Source organism: Zootoca vivipara, chromosome 8 (assembly GCF_963506605.1).
Source record: "Zootoca vivipara chromosome 8, rZooViv1.1, whole genome shotgun sequence".
Classification (NCBI taxonomy): domain Eukaryota; kingdom Metazoa; phylum Chordata; class Lepidosauria; order Squamata; family Lacertidae; genus Zootoca; species Zootoca vivipara.
Genome location: NC_083283.1, coordinates 77534376 through 77557394, shown reverse-complemented (window position 1 = coordinate 77557394; position 23019 = coordinate 77534376). Strand labels below are relative to the sequence as shown.

Sequence of the window (23019 nt, the reverse complement as noted above, 5' to 3'; positions counted from 1 at the left end):
TTAGTCCCTCCTGTACTCCCATCACCACAGTCCATCACCATCCAATCATTGATCCTTGTCCTGGGTCAGTGGAGGGCAAAAGGGAGTGTGAGTGGTGGAGGATGTCCTTTACTGACTTTTCCAGCAAGATTACTGCAATACATGGGGCTGCCCTTGAAGACCGCTCAAAAGCCTCAAGTAGTGTAGAACCTGTCTTTTAGAATACAAGCTGGTTCTACAAAGTGGGGCCCAATTTTGAAAGAACTACACTGACTTCCCATTTGCTTCCAAGCCTAATTTAAGGTGCTGCTACTTTTGTTTATTTGGTCTCTATTTGCACGGAGTTCAAGACTTAGAAAGAACAAATATGCTGAGCTACCTCTGAGAACCTGTTTCTGAGGACCATGTTATGTTTTAAAGTATTTTCAGATATGTGAGAAACTAGTGAGTATATGCCTACTCTTAAAAAATAATAAGATAATTTTTCAATGTTCAAGAGAAGCAAAATATGTTGGAGGCAAGGCCCCCGAGCTTCTGATAACTGCGGATTGATTCCACTTGCTTCTGGCTTTAAGTGATACAGACTACACAAATGCCCAAATCATGCTGAAGCCTCCAAGAAGTTCTTCCTCTGTTCCAGCTCCCTCTCATTCATGATTTTATCTGCACAAGCAGAAGGAAGCAAATGGCCTCATAAGAATTGAGCTGTTCTGTGGGCAACGGCTGAAAGAAAACAGCAGGAGTGAGAAAAATGTTTACAATTCCATGTCCCAAAGGGCCACTGTTTTTTGTTTGCTTTAAGTCACGTTAACTACCAGACCGCAATCCATCGCTGGGGCAGTGCTTCTAAGCAGACAGGCTCAGGCACTAGCTCTTAAACACAGTAATTCATTTCTGCCAGATCAAAAGATTTGTGTTTACAAGGCATTTGTGAGGCACTATCTAAAGCTGTGGGCTATCTCTCCTTTGCAAGAGGGTATATTTATGAGGCATGTTAAGTTTCTTGATCGCAACTATGTACCTACTGGTAATGCCCCCTATTAATATTATGCTAGCTATGTGTGTGCTTTGTAGGTATTGAATTTTTTCTTCCACGCAGTTATTTTGCCAGTGTACAACTTCCCCCTATCCATGATTATTTACAACAATGGCTTTTCACATGCATGCAATTTTCCTCTGTGAAGAAGACAGGACTTTTGTATCAGGATGTACTGTAAGTCTTTCATCTGCTCCAGAACTTACAGAAGGTATAAGGGCAATATTAACCCCGAGGATGTACCTAACCAGATACAATCATTTAATGGGGAGGCAGGGATAAAGGTACTGCTTTAATTTTCAAATGAGGCATTACCTGCAAATCAAGGGCACTGTCAGGGCCAGACTATGGGTGGCTACACCCGAATCTAGGCTCTGCCTCTCAAGATCCCTAAAGTCAGTCAGTGAAAGTAGAAAAAGCTGTGGTCTCTCAATTGCTACAAGCAGCTGGTATTGTTCCACAAACCAGATAAAAGAAGAATGCCATGCCCCTAATATCTATTTAATAAACAGCCAATTTGGGGGGTTCTTGCTGTCTCCCACTTACAGTGTTTGTTGCTGAACACACCTGTATTTCTACTGTACCTGAAGATGGCTTCAAGGACACAGGGTCCACATTAGCTCAGGCTACAATTTTCAGGTCCCCGATTAAACCAACAGAGTCCCCTTTCAGGCACCATGTTGCTTGCAGGAATATTCTCCATTCAATACCAACACTGGAACCTTTTGACAGCAAACATTCATTCCCCTTCTAAACACCAAGACACACTAAACCAAAACCTACCCATGCAAGTATTTGTATGCCTCAGCTCTCCTGGGTGATGAAAGAAACAGAAAACAGACTCTTCCGCATCTACCTATAGCAACATGAGGTAAAGGCTGTGAAGATTTATCTAAGGTAGCCTCGTAGAATGAAAGCCTTACCCTGAGAAGATACTCTCTTCACTAACCAAGATACATCCCACATATAAACCATTTACAGATTTACACACATACGGCATCGACAGTGGATTATTTCATGTCACCAGAAGTGAGCAAGTTGTCACACTGTGCATCAAAGCTATTGTTGTACAAGACACCAGCTCAGAAACCACACTGCAGATACACACCATTTGCCCTCATCCATAATCATCAGTTTTCCATTATGCATGTAGCCACTGAATAGAACAACAGTCATGAACATGCCCCCTCAAGAGTAATCTTCAAGAACAACTGGGGGGGGGGACACATCACTTTTATCACACCCTGATGAATGGGGATGATACACCCAGCAGCTGCAAGTTAGCTTGTGGGCATCATTGTGCCCTGTGATCCACTGAGCCACCTCCATTACGAAATGAAAGGGAATAATTCATTTTTTTTGAATGAAAAGGGAAAGGAAGAATGTATCATATGGTCCAGCCTTTCTGGGACTGCACTTTGTTCTCTCAAGCTAATGAAAAAACTACCCTTGCAAAAAAGGGCATGAGTACATGCTAAGTTTTCTGTGTGAGCAAGGAAAGCCCCCCCCCAATTATCTTTCTATACATGAGGACATAATGAAACATGTACATCACTTGCATTCCTAAATGGTAGTCTTCAGGAATGGTGGCATTCTTTTGCTGCAGATTTGCTCCATCCAGGGTGGATAAAAATCAATAATTTAATTTTTTTTAAAAAATATTAAAAAATCTGATTTTTAAAATTTCAAATCGATTTTTTTTTTTAAAAATCTGATTTTTGAAATAAAATGCTTTTGGAGGAAAAAATATTTCTAAAGATAGCTTTCTATTTAAGTTACATTATATTCCAAAGGCTATTCCTCAGGAAATAAGGATCTGTTTTAAGTTTTACATGTTGCAGCCCAATACTCAGTCTAAGGTTTTTTTTTAAAAAAAACCCCGTTTAAACCACATCAGTTAACAAACATAGATACATATGCTATAATGTTATTATTTTAGTTAAATAAATTGTTTAAATTGTTATTAAGGAAATGATTACAGTATTTCTCTCCTTCCAATAAAGTACAGCAGAAACGTTGTCCAAATATAAACAGTTAACTTGTTAAAACTCACACTAATTTCCAAATCAGTAATTTTTGATATAACTGTAAAAACTACTCTGAAAATTTATTATTCCAAAAATGAAACCTTCATCTGGTTGTAAATATTAAGATTATACCAGCAAGAATGAATCTTTCTGTAAAAAAAAGAGAGATTGAAATCAAGTCTTACTGACTAGTGATTGAAATAGATTTGATTTAAATCAAATCCATCCTGGCTCTATCTACATTTTACACCTTTTAATTAGGCTAGTAAAGAGATGAAATTGTGAAGGACCAAAGAAGTGCTTTCTTCTTCTAGGCATTGTGCCATTTGATGACCTTTCTCCATTTTTCACCCTTTAAACAGTTTCCCTCTAATCTCAAACCAGATTTAATCTATACTGCATTTCTGCACCAACCCCTTTTGCTTCTGTACCCAATATGACAAGCGTACATGTACACGACTATAACCAAAAGCAATACACACACAAACACAAAAACCTGGTGCCCCTTCCCAGATGTTTTGGACTACATGAGCCCCTGCCAACACAACTATGATGACTGCCATTGATTGTAGTCCAAAAGCAGCTGGAATTCCATTGCCTGGAGAAGCCACACTAGAACACGGGAAAAGCTTCTGGAGCTAAACAAAGGCCAACCTAGTCCAGCAACCAACCAGATGACTCCAGGAAGGTCACAAGCAAGGCAATACTCCAGCACCTGATATCATTTAGAAGCACACCAGTGAGATTATATCAGTGGTGGCCAAACTTGGCCCTCCAGCTGTTTTGGGACTACAATTCCCATCATCCCTGACCACTGGTCCTATTAGCTAAGGATGATGTGAGTTGTAGTCCCAAAACAGCTGGAGGGCTGAGTTTGGCCACCACTGGATTACATCCAAAACATTACAGAATTACCTAGTTAAAATAATGAAGCGCGGAAAATGGATTTCAGTTTTTAGACCGAAGACAGAAGTCTTTGGGGCGGGGGGAAGAGTACGCTGGTCTTAATTTCATTCACAGAGTGGGGGTGGGAGGAAATCAGACAAGCCATCTGCCACATTACGCAGATTACATGAAGATTAGTGTTGCTCAAAAACACACACTTTCAGCTCCTGTTTCCAAAGCAGCATGCCGTTTGGCATTACATAAATGGCTGACAACAGCAATAATCTGTGCAGAGAGCCATCCAACCAGCGGAGTGGCATCTTAGCTTAACGTCTTACTGCCACCAAGTTATGTAAATGTGCCCATTATTTTAATTCTAGAATGTGTCCGAGCAAAGCAAGCATGCAGCGCTCCTACTTACTCAATGCACTCCAGTGGGCTCTGTTAGCACGAATGGAATATGGGGGTGGGGTGGGAAGGAGAATGACTGTTAATACCTTGCCTCCATGCTTTGGAACAATGTTTAAGGGCACACACCAGTAAAAAGTAAAGGACCCCTGGATGGTTAAGTCCAGTCAAAGGCGACTATGAGGTTGCAGCGCTCATCTCGCTTTCAGTCTGAGGGAGCCGACGTTTGTCCACAGACAGCTTTCTGGGTCATGTAGCCAGCATGATTAAACCGCTTCTGGCGCAACGGAACACCATGATGGAAACCAGAGTGCACAGAAACACCATTTACTTTCCTGCCACAGCGGAACCTATTTATCTACTTGCACTGGTGTGCCTTCAAACTTTCGAGAGCCAGTGTGGTGTAGTGGTTAAGAGCGGTAGACTCCTAATCTGGGGAACCGGGTTCGCGTCTCTGCTCCTCCACATGCAGCTGCTGGGTGACCTTGGGCTAGTCACACTTCTCTGAAGTCTCTCAGCCCCACCTACCTCATAGGGTGTCTAAAGTGGGGAGGAAGGGAAAGGAGATTGTTAGCCGCTTTGAGACTCCTACGGGTACTGATAAAGTGGGCTATCAATTCCAAACTCTTCTTCTTCTACTTAGTTTGGCAGAAGCTGGGACAGAGCAACGGGAGATCACCCCATCACGGGGATTTGAACAGCCGACCTTCTGATCAGCGAGCCCAAGAGGCTCAGTGGTTTAGACCACAGCACCACCCACGTCCAGTAAACACCCCTTTTCGTGGAATTAATCAACCTGCCACCCTGAGATCTGCACATGAAGGGTGGTATACAAATTTAATAATATAAATAAAATAAAATATTGATCCTTTCTGGTTGTTTTTGTTTAGTCGTTTAGTCGTGTCTGACTCTTCGTGACCCCATGGACCATACTAGCCATACTGGTTACCTTGTTGTTGTTGTTTAGTCGTTTAGTCGTGTCCGACTCTTCGTGACCCCATGGACCATAGCACGCCAGGCACTCCTGTCTTGCACTGCCTCCCGCAGTTTGGTCAAACTCATGTTCGTAGCTTCGAGAACACTGTCCAACCATCTCGTCCTCTGTCGTCCTCTTCTCCTAGTGCCCTCCATCTTTCCCAACATCAAGGTCTTTTCCAAGGATTCTTCTCTTCTCATGAGGTGGCCAAAGTATTGGAGCCTCAGCTTCACGATCTGTCCTTCCAGTGAGCACTCAGGGCTGATTTCCTTAAGAATGGATAGGTTTGATCTCTTGCAGTCCATGGGACTCTCAAGAGTCTCCTCCAGCACCATAATTCAAAAGCATCAATTCTTCGGCGATCAGCCTTCTTGATGGTCCAGCTCTCACTTCCATACATCACCAGTGGGAAAACCATAGCTTTAACTATACAGACCTTTGTCGGCAAGGTGATGTCTCTGCTTTTTAAGATGCTGTCTAGGTTTGTCATTGCTTTTCTCCCAAGAAGCAGGCGTCTTTTAATTTCGTGACTGCTGTCACCATCTGCAGTGATCAAGGAGCCCAAGAAAGTAAAATCTCTCACTGCCTCCATTTCTTCCCCTTCTATTTGCCAGGAGGTGATGGGACCAGTGGCCATGATCTTGGTTTTTTTGATGTTGAGCTTCAGACCATATTTTGCGCTCTCCTCTTTCACCCTCATTAAAAGGTTCTTTAATTCCTCCTCACTTTCTGCCATCAAGGTTGTGTCATCTGCATATCTGAGGTTGTTGATATTTCTTCCGGCAATCTTAATTCCGGCTTGGGATTCATCTAGTCCAGCCTTTCGCATGATGAATTCTGCATATAAGTTAAATAAGCATACTTATTTCGTACTCCTTTCCCAATTTTGAACCAATCAGTTGTTCCATATCCAGTTCTAACTGTAGCTTCTTGTCCCACATAGAGATTTCTCAGGAGACAGATGAGGTGATCAGGCACTCCCATTTCTTTAAGAACTTGCCATAGTTTGCTGTGGTTGACACAGTCAAAGGCTTTTGCATAGTCAATGAAGCAGAAGTAGACGTTTTTCTGGAACTCTCTAGCTTTCTCCATAATCCAGCGCATGTTTGCTATTTGGTCTCTGGTTCCTCTGCCCCTTCGAAATCCAGCTTGCACTTCTGGGAGTTCTCGGTCCACATACTGCCTAAGCCTGCCTTGTAGAATTTTAAGCATAACCTTGCTAGCGTGTGAAATGAGCGCAATTGTGCGGTAGTTGGAGCATTCTTTGGCACTGCCCTTCTTTGGAATTGGGATGTAGACTGATCTTCTCCAATCCTCTGGCCATTGCTGAGTTTTCCAAACTTGCTGGCATATTGGGTGTAGCACCTTAACAGCATCATCTTTTAAAATTTTAAATAGTTCAACTGGAATATCATCACTTCCACTGGCCTTGTTATTAGCAATGCTTTCTAAGGCCCATTTGACTTCACTCTCCAAGATGTCTGGCTCAAGGTCGGCAACCACACTACCTGAGGTGTATGAGACCTCCATATCTTTCTGGTATAATTCCTCTGTGTATTCTTGCCACCTCTTCTTGATGTCTTCTGCCTCTGTTAGGTCCTTACCACTTTTGTCCTTTATTATGGTAATCTTTGTACGAAATGTTCCTTTCATATCTCCAATTTTCTTGAACAGATCTCTGGTTTTCCCCATTCTATTGTTTTCCTCTATTTCTTTGCATTGCTCATTTAAGAAGACCCTCTTGTCTCTCCTTGCTATTTTTTGGAAATCTGCATTCAGTTTCCTGTATCTTTCCCTATCTCCCTTGCATTTTGCTTGCCTCCTCTCCTCCGCTATTTGTAAGGCCTCGTTGGACAGCCATTTTGCTTTCTTGCATTTCCTTTTCCTTGGGATGGTTTTCGTTGCTGCCTCCTGTATAATGTTACGAGCCTCCATCCATAGTTCTTCCGGCATTCTGTCCACCAAATCTAAATCCTTAAACCTGTTCCTCACTTCCACTGTGTATTCATAAGGGATTTGATTTAGATTGTATCTTACTGGCCCAGTGGTTTTTCCTACTTTCTTCAGTTTAAGCTGGAATTTTGCTATAAGAAGCTGATGATCTGAGTTACAGTCAGCTCCAGGTCTTGTTTTTGCTGACCGTATAGAGCTTCTCCATCTTTGGCTGCAGAGAATATAATCAATCTGATTTCGATGCTGCCCATTTGGTGATATCCATGTGTAGAGTCGTCTCTTGTGTTGTTGGAAAAGAGTGTTTGTGATGACCAGCTTGTTCTCTTGACAGAACTCTATTAGCCTTTGCCCTGCTTCATTTTGAACTCCAACTTCATTTTGAACTCCAAGGCCAAACTTGCCAGTTGTTCCTTTTATCTCTTGGTCCCCTACTTTAGCATTCCAATCCCCTGTAATGAGAAGAACATCCTTCTTTGGTGTCATTTCTAGAAGGTGTTGTAAGTCTTCATAGAACTGGTCAATTTCACTTTCTTCAGCACCGGTAGTTGGTGCATAAACTTGGATTACTGTGATGTTAAAAGGTCTGCCTTGGATTCGTATCGAGATCATTCTGTCATTTTTGAGATTGCATCCCATTACAGCTTTTGCCACTCTTTTGTTGACTATGAGGGCCACTCCATTTCTTTTACAGGATTCTTGCCCACAGTAGTAGATATGATAGTCACCCGAACTGAATTCACCCATTCCCTTCCATTTTAGTTCACTGATGCCCAGGATGTCAATATTTATTCTTGCCATCTCATTTTTGACCACATCCAGCTTACCTCTATCCATGGTTCTTACATTCCAGGTTCCTATGCAATATTTTTCTTTACAGCATCGGACTTTCCTTTCGCTTCCAGGCATATCCGCAACTGAGCGTCCTTTCGGCTTTGGCCCAACCGCTTCATCAGCTCTGAATCTACTTGTACTTGTCCTCCGCTCTTCCTCAGTAGCATGTTGGACGCCTTCCGACCTGAGGGGCTCATCTTCCAGCTTCATAACTTTTATATGCCTGTTGTCTTTGTCCATAGAGTTTTCTTGGCAGGGATACTGGAGTGGCTTGCCAGTTCCTTCTCCAGGTGGATCACGTTTGGTCAAAACATAACTTCTCTAAGTTATTTAAGCCCCTTCGCCACGACAAGGCAGTGATCCATGAAGGATACCTTACATACTAACTATATGGTTACCTTACATACTAACTATTGTTGAGTCCTCTTATAATCAAACATCACTTCAATTGTATGCAGTGAAAGAGTGGAGGAAACCCATTAGTAAATCACAACTGTTGGTATAAAACAGGCACCCCCAAACTTCGGCCCTCCAGATGTTTTGAATCAGGTGCAAGGTGTGCAGAACACGTATTTTGCCTGGTTCAATCCCTGACATCTCCAAGCAGGACTGGGGGGGGGGGCTTCTGCCTTGGAGAGGAGAGCACTGCAAAACAGTGCAAATAATGGGGCAATGGGCTGACTTGGTTTGAGTCCACTTACTTGCCTTGTAGGAGGCAGATTTCTCATTTCTGTGCCAGTATCCACCACCGCCGTCACCCCAACAATATGCAAGCGAAAGCCCAGGAAGATGACCGACTGCAAATTGGCAGTGGCAGCCAGGCAATTGTCTACCTAGCCAGGACTTAATCCAGGTTGATGCCTGAAATCCTATTCTTATTAGCAGCAATTATATTTTTTCATTTCAAAGCCAATATCACTGCGCTACCCTGTCAGTTTTCATCTTATCCCGGACAGAACCTCAGAGCATTCCATGACTGTGAAAGAGGCAATTTTAATTATGTTGGTTTGGAAGATAACAATACCTTACAGAGCTGACCCCTACTTATCTGGGCTTGAACCAATTCTTTTGAACTTCTGCTTTGATCAAAGGAAGAAACCTCACTGCCCTTTTAAGGTTCATTGATGGAAGTCTCATATCACCAGAACTTTAGATGAAATTCCAACAGCGCTATAATGTTTTTTTTTTAATCTAGCAGTGCAAGTCTTACAAACTTTTGCAGGGTGCCCTGGCAAATCATTTTAAGGAAGTGCCTGCTTTCAGTCTTCAATATTATCAAGCTTCTGGTTTGCAGTCTTAAGGGAAAATCCGCTTCTTAAGTTATCTGGCAAAACCTTTGTCCCATGAACCTCTGTGCTTTGATGTGCTGGTATGCTACTCACTAGGACAACATTTTAATTCTTACATGTAAGGGTCATTTAAACTTGTGAGACCCATTTGCATTCTGAAGTGCCATACAGGCGTAATCACAGTTACCATTAAAGTTGGCATTGATGCTATCTGAACAGCATAAGCACAGTAAGGTGTGACAGCAGAAATTCGCATCCCAAAACAAGAGAGGCACTCAATTTTGCAGGTAAGCAATCACCAGTGTTTCATTTGCATCAGCAATTAAAGCTTCTTCCCCCAGCACCTCCCTGCCCCCCTTTAAAAGGATTATACAAAACTAATGCCTCCTCTTCCAGTTGAGCAGCCATAATTTTTCTCAACACTGTACATTCAAAGCACAATATTTCAGGTTTAATTTAAATGCTGAATCACACCTGACCTAATAGCTTATACAGAGTGATGGAATTACATTCGTCTGTTGCCCGTTATCACTGTAACTCAAGTATTCAAAGAGGTAAAACAGCAATTAATTAATATACTGATGGGGAAATGCAAAGCATGCACATTTCACAGGATATATTGATTTTAGATGAGAAGCGATTATCTAGCTTGAAAACATTTATCAGGTTCCCTTTAAATTAAGAAACTGAACGAAACAATCTCATAGTTTGGGTTTGTGGAGTATTCAGAGATTGCTGGAAGTTTACAGCTGTGTATGGACAACACATTGAAGAACTCTTAAATCCAGCCATCATTCCTTCTACCACTTCCAAATCTTCATTCAGGTATGTTTCAGAAGACAACGTGCAAAAGGTAAGTAAAACATACAGAAAATAAGAAGTGAAGGCAATTTTGTTTAATATGCTAGAAAGTCATAAGTGGTGATCAACCTAACTACAAAAATAATACAAAGCTGAAAACTCCAGTCTAGGAGAGCTCAGTTACTCAGCTGATTGGTGGCTTCTTCACAGACCTTCAGACTAAAACCTTTTCACTCTATAGAACATTCACAGACCATTCTGGTAGAATATAAAGCCAGTAGATTAAACTGGAACCACTGAGTAATGGCATTTGCTACTACTTTGGCAAATCCATGCCCAAACCACTCCATGTGACTTCACCTGCATCTTTCCTAAACATCACATAAAACCCTAACTCCTTCCCCTTCCCCCTTTTCTATGTTTCTCTCAAATAGATCGTAAATTGTTTAGAAAAGGATTGTGTAATTTCTGAATAGCATACTGTTAGTACCCCCCCAAAGGGTAGCATATTTTAAATGAAAACAATGAATAGTGGTACCTCGACAACCGAACGATTCGACTTCCGAAGTCGACAACCCCGGAAGTCTTTTCGCACCACACGCATGCTCTACGCCTGCGCAAAGCGGCGCACACAGTCGGTGCATGGCAGAAGTGTGAAATCGCGCTTCACGCATGCGCAGAAGCGGCGCTTCAACAACCGAAGACTTAGACTTACGAAGATGGCCGCAGAACGGATCGTCTTCGTAAGTCGAGGCACCACTGTATGAAACTTTCATTTTAATCCAGTTCTGCAAGAGAACATTACAAAAACGGGAGCGCAAAGTTCTTTTCCCAGAGCAAACAACGCTGAGTGCAGAACTTAGCAGCTATAGATCAGAGCCTTACCAAACAAATATCTTGGTAACAGAGTATGTGCAAGTCAAGCAATACAATGTCAACTGAATACGCCCCCCTTCACCTTGTGGGGTCAAGTAAAGCTGCACTGGAGACCAGAAGGAGTTTTCATTTTGGAGCCTTTCAGACAGCTGGCGATATGGTAGATATAAGAAAGAGCATGCAAACCAAAACAGTGGTCTGCAAGACTGTGAAGTTCTGAACTTGCTTGCTTAATTGAATGGCCGCGGGTATCCCAAGTAGCAGAGCAATTTTACTGACCCAACAGCATACCAAAAGTGAGTGATGTTTTGTGTATGTGTGTGTTTCAAAAGGAGCATGAGTCAAGAGGGCACGAGATCACACACTTAAGGGATTGTCTCATTAAAGGAGGCTTCACAGGCAGCACAATCTGTTTTTTCTCACTGTGCAAGAAATATAAGAAAAAGATACTACCCTGGGTGCAAAACATATACTGGGTAGCTGCACTCAACCAAGCACAGTTCCCAGAATTCAGATTCTACATGGAACTGTTACACGGACAAGTTCACCAACTAAATGTCACTTTGGCCTGGTTTTCAGAAAAAAAAACCGCAGATGACATGGGAAACCTTTTTCGACTATGCCACTTCAGACTGCAGCTGGGGAATGCCGTAATTAAATGCTCATTCATAGGAAAAAAATCTCTCCGTGCAGAAAACTGGATGCCAGGGCCTCCTCCTCAACATGCAAAATAGGGGTTTTTAATTTTTTTATTTTGTATGGGGGCTCGTTCAATCATGCGACTCCCCACTGGCAATCTGAAGTGATATACAATCAAGTAACAGGTTTATCAATGCATCTGTTATTTGTGAGAACTAGGCATTTGTATAAAACATAATCATATTGACTAAGCACAATGTGGTAAAGACGCCATGCTATTACAGTGAAGCAGAACAGACAAGCTTGCTTTAGCAACAGCAAAAACATGCACTTTTAAATGTATGATTGAGTGCAGATATGATTTCATATCAGGTTTTCAAAGCATAGCCTGCATATCTTATTGTCAAGCTTCAACAATGTAAGGTTAGGGTACCAGAGCCTACTTTTAATCAAGAATGCCTTGAAAACCTGCTGAAGCGCAGGACATCAAATAAAAAGCTTTGAGGGCAAAGCTCAAGGTGGCATTTAGAAAGAGAAAAAGAGGAGTATCCTGACTCATTTCAGTATCAGTATAAACTATTCAAGAGGTAAAAAGGACTTGAATTTGACCCAGAAGAAATATTTACTCCGGTTAAAAACCCTTTTTTGCCCCATCCACTGGAAGCAAAATCAAAAGTCAGGGGCAAATATCTCCCTTTGGAAACATCTGCATATCCAATATGGTGGTGGAAGCCTGTAATTTAGGAGCGATGGGCAGAAGCATGGTGCAGTGGTGTCCTTCAGTAGCACTCACAATATGGACTGGGTGACAAATCTGAAAAATGCACTGAGCTTCAAAGCTCCCTGCCACTAAAGGTAACTGTGGAGAGGTTATTCTGAAAGTTACCAACAAACAGATCAAGAGAACAACTTGTTCTACATCCCCTTTAGTTGCTGGGAGCATTTTGTTCACCTTGAATATTTGTACTACTTATCAACCTGCCTTGGGGCAGAAGGACAGGGGGAGCGAGAGAGAGAGAACAGGTGTGTTTGCAAGAGTTAGAATTTAATTTCTGCCACACAATCCCTCAACAGTAACATTTTCAGATCTAGACCTTGCCTTGAACGGCAAGTTCCAAGATGGACACCACTTTTCATTTTTTAATACGTCTGTTTTTATACCCCCTCACTTTCCCCTCTTTTTTCCAAACCAAATTAAAAACAAAACGATGCCACTAGTGAAAGCAGTCGACTTGTGGGTCATGACCCAACCACGCTTAAGATCAATGTTGTAAGCTGCAGCTTACAAAAGCTGCAGCTTTTGTGTGTGTGTTCTAATACAAACCTAAGTCACACTGTGGTACATGGGGTCAAAGGCCTTGATACGGACGAAAGAACATGCCTAGAAACTCTCCCCGTGACCGGAACCCTGATTAAACAAGACTGTCAACTGCAGCGAGCTTCCTTTGTGCATTCAAAAGTGTTTTCTAGATGCACAGGAGTAAACATGGTTAGGAACCCTTCTAAAGACCTGTGTACTAATCTCACGGAGGTCTAAAGGACAACTTGCACAGCACACTCACTGTGGGTGTCGCTTCCATGCCAGCTCCTGTCCTGTCCTCATTTACAATGTCACATGTCTGGGCAAACACCTGAACAGAGCCAAGGAGCTTCCCACCAACGTAAACACTAACAAATTTATTCCTGAATAAGCTTTCATGGATCAGACTCCACTTTCTCAGTTCCATAACAGTAGCTGAGCCAATGGTTATAGAAGACTCATTTCAATAAAGTGAAGCAAATAAACTATGGAATTTTCAAACACCGCAGCCTGAATTGATCTCAGAGTTGAGCGTTCCCCCTTTGCCAATCTTTCGTCATATTTATCTTTTTGTTTGTGTAAACTAGCAAGCCTACTGGTTCCGTGCCTCAAAACGATCATAGTCCTCATCCTAGCCAATTATCTAAAGCTGGTTTTGACTTTGAAATCTAGAAGATAAACTATAGCAGCAATAAATGCACAAGCAAGAACCACAGTTTTGGGTAATAGCACCACTGAGGAAGCTCCCTTTCTAGCTCAGATCAAATAAATGCAAACAATCTTGTTTGTGAAAGAAAGAAAGAAAGAAAGAAAGAAAGAAAGAAAGAAAGAAAGAAAGAAAGAAAGAAAGAAAGAAAGAAAATGCCTTTGAGGTCACCCCTATTTCTTTGCTGCCTATATTTCTTGGGGCGCACAAGCAGAGGCTAATAAAGGCTTTAATAATTAAACAAAAATGCTGCCTGATTGTCCTTCAAGTGTATCTGTTGCATTAACGTTCCATATTTTGACAGACAAGTCGGCATGTAATTCTACGCCTGCCTCACACAAGCAACTCCAGAGGCCCAATTCAACAGTTATGATCATTTCAGTCTAAATAGCTCAGAATATTCCACCCCCCCATGTCACCACTTGTGACAACAAATGATCTTGCAAAATGATCTATTGTCCTCTCAGGAATTCCTAATCTAAGGTTTTAATTAAAGTTCTTCATCTTAATAAATATGACACGGCCAAGCGACAGCCAACGTACATATGACTGCCAATCAAAACCAGGATCTGGCGCTGAATGAATAAACGAAGCGGGAAGAAGCGAGGCAACTGCACAAAACCAGCTCTTAAAATAATAGCATAAATGTTTCATTTTTAAAAATCAGAAACACGGAGGCTGAAAACCTGTAATATGTATTTGGCGATTTTATATACTGGGCCAAGTTCAAAGTCAATAAACAAACTAAGATGGGACTCCGTTATGAGTTTCTCAATCACGCTAACTTACATTCAGGATTTATTCGCTCACCATTTGTTAAGTTCAACACAATTCTTCTGCCATCCACAGGCACAATTAAGTGTGCAGAGTGAGCATGCAGCAGAGGAGTGCAATAAACACTATCTGCCTTGTCCCTATGATCAAATGTTCACCACAGTGGTAACTATGCGTCTGGGGTGTAGCACTTCAGACTACAACTTGGGGCTCATATAACAGAACATGAGTTCATATTAAAAAAGGATTCTGCACATAGACAGTGGAGAAGGGTATGTTAGAATGTCTACATCAGTCCATTTATGTGTTGAATCCCTGTCAGGGGAAATGGCTTGGTATAAATAAATATACTACTAATAATAACTGAATACAGTTGTACCTAGGGACACGGGTGGTGCTGTGGGTTAAACCACTGAGCCTAGGGCTTGCCGATCGAAAGGTCGCCGGTTCGAATCACTGCGACGGGGTCAGCTCCTGTTGCTCTGTCCCAGCCCCTGCCAACCTAGCAGTTCGAAAACACGTCAAATTGCAAGTAAATAGGTACCGCTCTGGCTGGAAGGTAAACGCCGTTTCCGTTCACGGCTCCAGTTTCGCCAGAAGTGGCTTAGTCATGCTGGCCATATGTCCCGGAAAAACTGTCTGCAGAACCGGACAAACGGCGGCTCCCTCGGCCTTTAAAGCGAGATGAGCGCTGCAACCCCAGAGTCGTTTGTGACTGGACTTAATTGACAGGGGTCCCTTTACTTTTACAACTGTACCTTGGATCCTGAACGCTTTGCGAATCAAACGTTTTGGATCCCGAACGCCGCAAACCTGGAAGTGAGTGTTCTGGTTTGCGAATGTTCTTTGGAACCCGAATGGCCGACGGGGCTTCCAATTGGCTGCAGGAGCTTCCTGCAGCCAATCAGAAGCCACTCTTTGGTTTCCAAACATTTGGGAAATTGAACGGACTTCCGGAATGAATTCTGTTCAACTTCCGAGGTATGACTGTACAGAACACATAGCCCCAAGCCACGAGAAGCCTACTGGTCAATGTCAAGGGAGAAAGCTCCTATGAATCAAGCCTAAATGTACAACCCCCATACAAATCTTGAGCCCAGCAAATGGACACAAACTGGGCCAAGAGATGAAGGTTAGGTGACCTTGTGGGGAGACACTTCCACTTCCTCCAAGTACATATACCCTAATCTTTGCCAACCTGGTGCCTTCCAGATGTTTTGGACTACAACTCAGTTCCAGCTAAGAAGTGAGAGAGTAGGGCTAGACCACATCTTGATTCAACACTCTCCATGAATTATTTTGAAGCCAAGATACTAACCTTTGTTGCTCTGCCAACAATTCAGTTGTGATCTTTGGCTGGTTATCTTCTGACTCCCCACCTTAATTAGCTGGGAACTTACCTACTGCCTAAGACCGTAATACAAATAATTCTCTAAAGGTTATTCCCACAACACTACCCTGGTAAGATTCCTTTTTGCAAACACTTACAATTGCTTAAACCATCATGGTTTCACCCGAAGTAAATGGTGGGTGTGTACAATGTTCAGAGAGAGGAGAAATGATCCTTCTTGTGTGATTATTATTTTTAGCAAATGGAAAAGAATCCATTTGAAATGGTTGTATCCCCAAACGTATTTACTAGGGTCTACTGTCCCAACAAAGGGATGCGGGTGGCGCTGTGCTCTAAACCACAGAGCCTAGGGCTTGCTGATCAGAAGGTCAGCTGTTCGAATCCCCACGATGGTGTGAGCTCCTTCGGTCCCAGCTCCTGCCAACCTAGCAGTTCGAAAGCATGTCAAAGTGCAAGTAGATAAATAGGTACCGCTCTGGCGGGAAGGTAAACGGCATTTGCGTGCACTGCTCTGGTTTGCCAGAAGCGGCTTAGTCATGCTGGCCACATGACCCTTGGCCTATGAGTGCCGCAACCCCAGAGTCATCCGCGACTGGACCTAACGGTCAGGGGTCCCTTTACCTTTACCGTCCCAACAAATACAATGGGACTTACGGTACTTCTGAGTAGCCATTCACAGTATCGCACTGCATGCAAAGTCCCACCGACTTTGTGCAATAGCCACTCCAGTCTCTTTGACTGCAGCCGCAAGAAGATTTCAAGAAGAAGAAGAAGAAGAGTTTGGATTTGATATCCTGCTTTATCACTACGCTAAGGAGTCTCAAAGCGGCTAACAATCTCCTTTCCCTTCCTCCCCCACAACAAACACTCTGTGAGGTGAGTGAGGCTGAGAGACTAGGGTCACCCAGCAGCTGCATGTGGAGGAGCGGAGACATGAACCCGGTTCCCCAGATTACGAGTCTACCGCTCTTAACCGTGCCTTCGCATTGCATGCAAAAGATTCCTGGATTAATCCCAAACTTCTGCCAGTAAGTGTAGATCAGGAATAGGTGGTTCTCCATATATTGTTGGACTTTCAACTATTAAAAACATATAGACATTCCGCTTGCACCTTGGCTTGATTTGGGGGGAAAGAACCATCAATCTTTGTTCAAAATTTATTACTAGCTTGTATCCCTTGCTCCTGATTGGGTTTCTGTATTTCAAAGGACCTGAAATGGAGAAAACTATACCATTCCCTTTTAACTGCAAAGTAGGGGGTTACTCTGCAATTTCAGGCACACCTGGACACTATTGGCTTCCTGGCTTCCTGCCAGTCTGGCTTTCCACTTGGATATGGACTGTGCTTTTGGCTTTGTTTAATGGATCTTTGCCTAGAGGTCGATATGAGAAATTGTACCCTACTGGCTTATTACATCTTCATGCATTGCTTTATGCTGTTATCCATGAGGCGCTCTTGATTCAAGGGCAGAACACAGAAGGCGCTTGAGGGAGCACAAATCTACCTGGAACAGCCTGACCAGTAAACAGACGACCGGCACATAGTCCTAAATAATTGTACATATACAGCGTTTTTCCTCCAAAGCACTCCAAGTGTTTCACATTGTGAACAGTGGGAGACTCAAGAAAGGCAAAAGAAATGCTTCTCAACACACAGTTAAGCGTATAGTTAGAATATGGGATTTGTTACCATAATAAGTGGTGATAACCACCAATTTAAAGATAAAGGGGGATAAGACAACACATAGCTGATAAATGGCTACACATATTGGCTATATATTGCTGTGCTCATAGAATCATAAGAGTTGGAAGGGACCCCATGGATCATCTAGTCCAACCCCCTGCAATGCAGAAATGTGCACCCATACAGGGATCAAACCCTTCACCTTGGCGTTATCAGCACTACACTCTAACCAACTGAGCTATTGCCAAAGTAGTCATGATCTGCTTCTGGGGTTCACAAAGGCATCCGGTTGGCGCTGCACTAAATGGATCTTTGATTTAACCTAGCACAGCAGTGTTATGTTCTCTTTAAGTATTCCGGTAAAATGATATTCATGGACCTTGAGTACTTATTTTATATGCATTTAAATGCGCACTTTCTGTATTGATTTCCCCCCCTCTGTTATCTTGCTGGGCAAATGTCAGTTGATAAAAAAGGTCAGCTTCTTGGCCAAGCTTATTAAATGCAAGCAATATAAACATTGCATCATATTAAGAATACCACATGCCTCTGTGGTACCTCTGAATACCATTATGCTAGGGACGAACAGCAGGAGAGGAGTGTAGTTTTCAGGCCCTACTCGAGTTTTTCATGCAGGCATCTGGAAGCCCACTGTAAGAGAGTGCTGGATCAGATCAGAAGAACCTTTATTTGCATCAGCCACTAGCCGTGGCAATAAAATAAAATAAAATAAAATGTACTGAAGATAAGGGGTAAAAACTTAACTATACAAAATACATTTTGGACATTTACATCAATAATCAAATAATAGAATTGCCCCTGCTAATTTTTTTGCAGTTTTTGTTGGGAGTGCTGGATTATGAGGGCAGTTGAAAAACAGAAGGCAGTTAACATGGGGCGGGGGGTCTTTTTAAAAAGCCAACCATCAAATAATCGTTTAAATGTAAAACTTTAGATTCCAAACATTAAAAGTCTTAGGATATAGTACACACATTATTGGCACTTTTTGAAACCAGACGTTTCTTTTTTATAAATCATGCCTATCTGACCATGAGCAATATGGTTCTGGGTAGCAAAACATGAAAAAAAAGAAGTAAATAAAGTCCATTTTAATTTCTACTGAGTAAGTAGCAGCGGAATGCAGGAAAAGACCACTGGCCAAGCAGATGCCTGTGAGAAGTGAGACTCTCTGCTTGTGCAGTTATGCCTTGATCATAATCTGGAGGAAATCACCAGAGGTTTATAAGCTGCTACTGGTCCCATTCATTCTCTTCCTGAACATTTTTCACCAAAGCCTATTTCAAGAAGCTCCTGAATAGCTCTGTGCTCATTCAAGAAATGTTCAGACTACCTGCAACTCTTTTCCTACATATCTGCAACCCCACCTCAATCTTCAATAGACCACCTGGCTTGGCTGGCCCAAAGGTAAAAAGAGGTGGCGGCCAAAATAGATTTTAAAAAGAAACAGGCAAAGAAACACCCCCCCCCCCCAATCAAAGCAGGAATTCTATTTTTCCAACTCTTTTCAGTCAGTTCTTACTGAATTCTCTACCTTGCATCCACCTTAGATGTCACTGAAAACTGTCAAGCAATCACTTGGATTAGCACAAATAAATGTGGATTGTTGCATGTGTGTTATTACATTTAGGGAGCCATACTATGAACAAGAACCTTGCGTAAAGGGAGCCAGAGTATGTTCAGCTAGTGTGAAGTTGCATCAGATCCAGTCTAAGTCCCCAGCCCTCCCTCTGCTTTGGTCCTGCTCCCAGATCACCCCTTTTGGGGGACTCACACCAGCCTCAACTCAGCTAGCTGAGGCCCAGCTGAGCAAGTTCCATGGCTGCATCTTTGTCTGAGACGGAGATCTGTTGCGTTTTGGCAGATCTTGCCATAGGACTGCCTCCGTGTTCACCCAAGCTATCCAATTCTGCACAACTGTGCTTTGCTGGAAAAAAACAGTAAGTGCCTCGCTCATCCTATATAATAATGTCCAAGTTGTCCCTGCGTCCAAGCTGTCCCGTGTGTCCCTGGGGTACTGCGCATGTGCCCCAGGGACACAGGGATTGGACGGAGAGACAGGACGCACACACGCGCGCTCTCTCCCCCCCCCCACCTCTGCCTACCGTTTACTCCGCTTCGTTGGGGCGCTCCGCTGAGCCCAGCTGGGCAGCGGGCGCCCAGAAGAAGGCCGCAATTCGGCCTCTTTCTGTGGCGGCGGCGCGTGGGGGGGCGGCTGGCCCCTCTCACAGCCGCTGCTTCGTTGGGGCGCTCCGCTGATCCCAGCTGGGCAGCGGGCACCCAGAAGAAGGCCGCAATTCGGCCTCTTTCTGTGGCGGCGGCGCGTGGGGGGGGGCGGCTAGCCCCTCCCACAGCCGCCGCTTCGTTGGGGCGCTCCGCTGAGCCCAGCTGGGCAGCGGGCGCCCAGAAGAAGGCCGCAATTCGGCCTCTTTCTGTGGCGGCGGCGCGTGGGGGGGCGGCTAGCCCCTCCCACAGCCGCCGCTTCGTTGGGGCGCTCCGCTGAGCCCAGCTGGGCAGCGGGCGCCCAGAAGAAGGCCGCAATTCGGCCTCTTTCTGTGGCGGCGGCGCGTGGGGGGGCGGCTGGCCCCTCTCACAGCCGCCGCTTCGTTGGGGCGCTCCGCTGAGCCCAGCTGGGCAGCGGGCGCCCAGAGGAAGGCCGCAATTCGGCCTCTTTCTGTGGCGGCGGCGCGTGGGGGGGCCTGCTGGCCCCTCCCACAGCCGCCGCTTCGGCGGGGCTGCACACCCGTTCCTCTCTGCACACTAAAAATCAATAAAATCTGTTCTAGCGCCCGTTTATTTTAACGGGCTGAATTCCACTAGTTTATAATAATAGACATGATGGAAAGGCCTTCACCTGGTGCCAGGAGTTTCCCAGTCCTCCTGCTCCTTTTCTTTCTCCTCTTTGGTCTCTGCTACGGCATGTGGATGTTTCTGCACGATTCTCATCCCACCAGCTTTGACTGCAACAAAAGCAAAGGGCCTGTGAGATACGCTGCATGATGGCAGACAAACAGATCAAAGCCACATAAAACATTAGGAATTAGTACTGCATCATCAGAATTCACCCATGCGCATTTCTGATGGTCCAAACGGACCAGATATTGTGATGACCACTACAGAAATGCTGTTTGTTGTTTCACATAATTGTGAGAATGAAACACAGAAGTGATACAACATTATTTTCATCGTACTGCCTGAGAGGAATAGAAAATAAAAACAGCAGTGATTTTCATTTCCTATAACTTGTATTCCAACAGCAAGAGCTTCTAGCTAACCGCTCCTTATAGGCAACTTCAATCTCCCCCAACCTTTTAGTTGCACGGCTGAGGGCAATACCAACCCTGCTATAAAGACCACCAAAAGCAAAGGCTTTCCTTTACAGACATGCTATTATCTTACAGTACTTTATTTCTGCAGTTTCCAAAAACTGAATTTAGACTTTCAAGCAATACTCAGCTCCACTTCTACTGAGTCAAACTGCTACAATGCATTTAACAGATGTGTATGGTGGTGCAAACCAGTTTAGGGAAAATCAAATTCTTAAAGCTGTTTTTTGCAGGGAGAGTGCATCCAAAACAAATCAAGACGCTTAAAAATCCTTGTTGGAAACAAAGCCTGTGAACTGTATTTTGGCTGCCAATAATGTTGTCTGGATTTGGGATGAAAAACACCCAATCTTTTTAACTCCAGTGATTAATTTCCCAGGCACTGTGGGGGGACAATCCAATCACTTGCAGTTGGTGGCAGCGTTTGGTGTGGGGTAAGGTACAGGTAAAGGGACCCCTGATCATTAAGTCCAGTCGCGGACAACTCTGGGGTTGTGGTGCTCATCTCACTTTACTGGCTGAGGGAGCTGGCGTACAGTTTCCGGGTCATGTGGTCAGCATGACTAAGCTGCTTCTGGTGAACCAGAGCAGCGCACGGAAACGCCGTTTACCTTCCCACTGGAGCGGTACCGGTACCTATTTATTTACTTGCACTTTTTGGCATGCTTTCAAACTGCCAGGTGGGCAGGAGCTGGGACCCAGCAACGGTAGCTCAACCCGTTGCAGGGATTCAAACCGCCGACCTTCTGATTGGCAAGCCCTAGGCTCTGTGGTTTAACAGAGTAGTCAACACTAAAAGCAGTTGTGTGAATTACTACATTCTACGGGACAATTTCCCGTTGGAAATCAGTGAGATATCCCTCAATATAGATCCCTAAATTCATTCTACATTCTGAATAACAACAGCATTTCCCCCAAATATCCAGATTCCCTTCAACAATTCCCTTTAGAACTACAGTATTTTTTTAAAGGGTGTGTGTGTATTGTTTTGCAGAACATTCAGAAATGCACTTCCTATCTAAGTGCATTTAGTTCCAGCACCATCAAAACTTTGTCTACAGGTGTAGATTTGGACCTACCAATGACTACTACTACTAATTTATTTATACCCCGCCCATCTGGCTGGGTTTCCCCAGGCATTCTGGGCGGCTTCCAACAAAATATTAGAAATACAATAAAACATCAAACATTAAAAACTTCCCTAAACTTCAGGTGTCTACTAAAAGTCAGTTGGTTGTTTATTTCCTTGACATCTGATGGTCAAGCCACTCTTAGCCCCGACTTCCCTCAACATTTAAATGGAAATAATAGTGGCCTATTTCATAAGGTGAAGATCTATATATCCACCTGGTTTTCTAATACAGAACTTGTCTGTGTGAAGACTTTGAAATCTTCTATCTTCTTTTTGAAAGCGCTTACCTGGAGCCCAATATTTTGTTTACTAGGTCTGTAAAAACATCTCCATGTTTCGGACTGTACTGATGCACATGAACTACATTTAGGCTGATTGCCTACACCTTACATGTTTTTCTAAAGCAGAGGGGCTTGTGCTTGTTCGTCTATAGGGACTTGTGATTGTAATAAGTGCCTATTAACACAGTGTAATTTAGCCAGTGTTCCTGAAAAAAGAACATGGTGGGGGCAAGGGGAAGGGAAACAGGCTAGCTAGATCCTAAGCTTGTTCAACACAGTCATATGACCTGGCAACCCAGCGTAAGTTAAGATAGCAAGAAGGGTGGTGTAACTCTAACACTTCTTTAAAGGCTTGTTTTCCCTAGGCTTAGGCCAGCTCAACCACCAGGTAGCCTTGCAGCCTTGAGACTGGCTCTGATATAACTTTGTGCTGGCTTAATTTGCACTGGCTTGCTTTATACCAGGTTCTTGTGCATATAATTGATCTCTTAATCTACGTTTCCGCTCCTCAACACCACCAACACGAAACAGCTGTTTACCTAAGCCACAGCTGGTCTTCTCTCAAACTACAGAGCTCAAGTCAAACATGCCCCTTCTATAGCTTGCAACAGTTTGCACGGTTCTTTATACAGTATATAGTTGGGGGGGGGGAAAGTACTTAGAAAACAATTAGAAAAATAAAAGCATTCTTCACTTCCAGGAAATTAAAAAGGACTATAAGGAGAAATGTCCTTGATCATTGGTTCC

General features: G+C 43.5%; 1 protein-coding gene across 1 annotated transcript in view; it reads right to left on the bottom strand.

Annotated features, from left to right (window-relative positions):
• DAP (death associated protein) overlaps window positions 1–23019 on the bottom strand; it is a 33330-nt gene that overhangs the window by 8264 nt on the left and 2047 nt on the right. The window contains exon 2 of the mRNA XM_035125960.2: window positions 20388–20493. Coding sequence (XP_034981851.1) covers window positions 20388–20493 — 106 coding nt within the window. The remainder of the gene's footprint in view (window positions 1–20387; window positions 20494–23019) is intronic.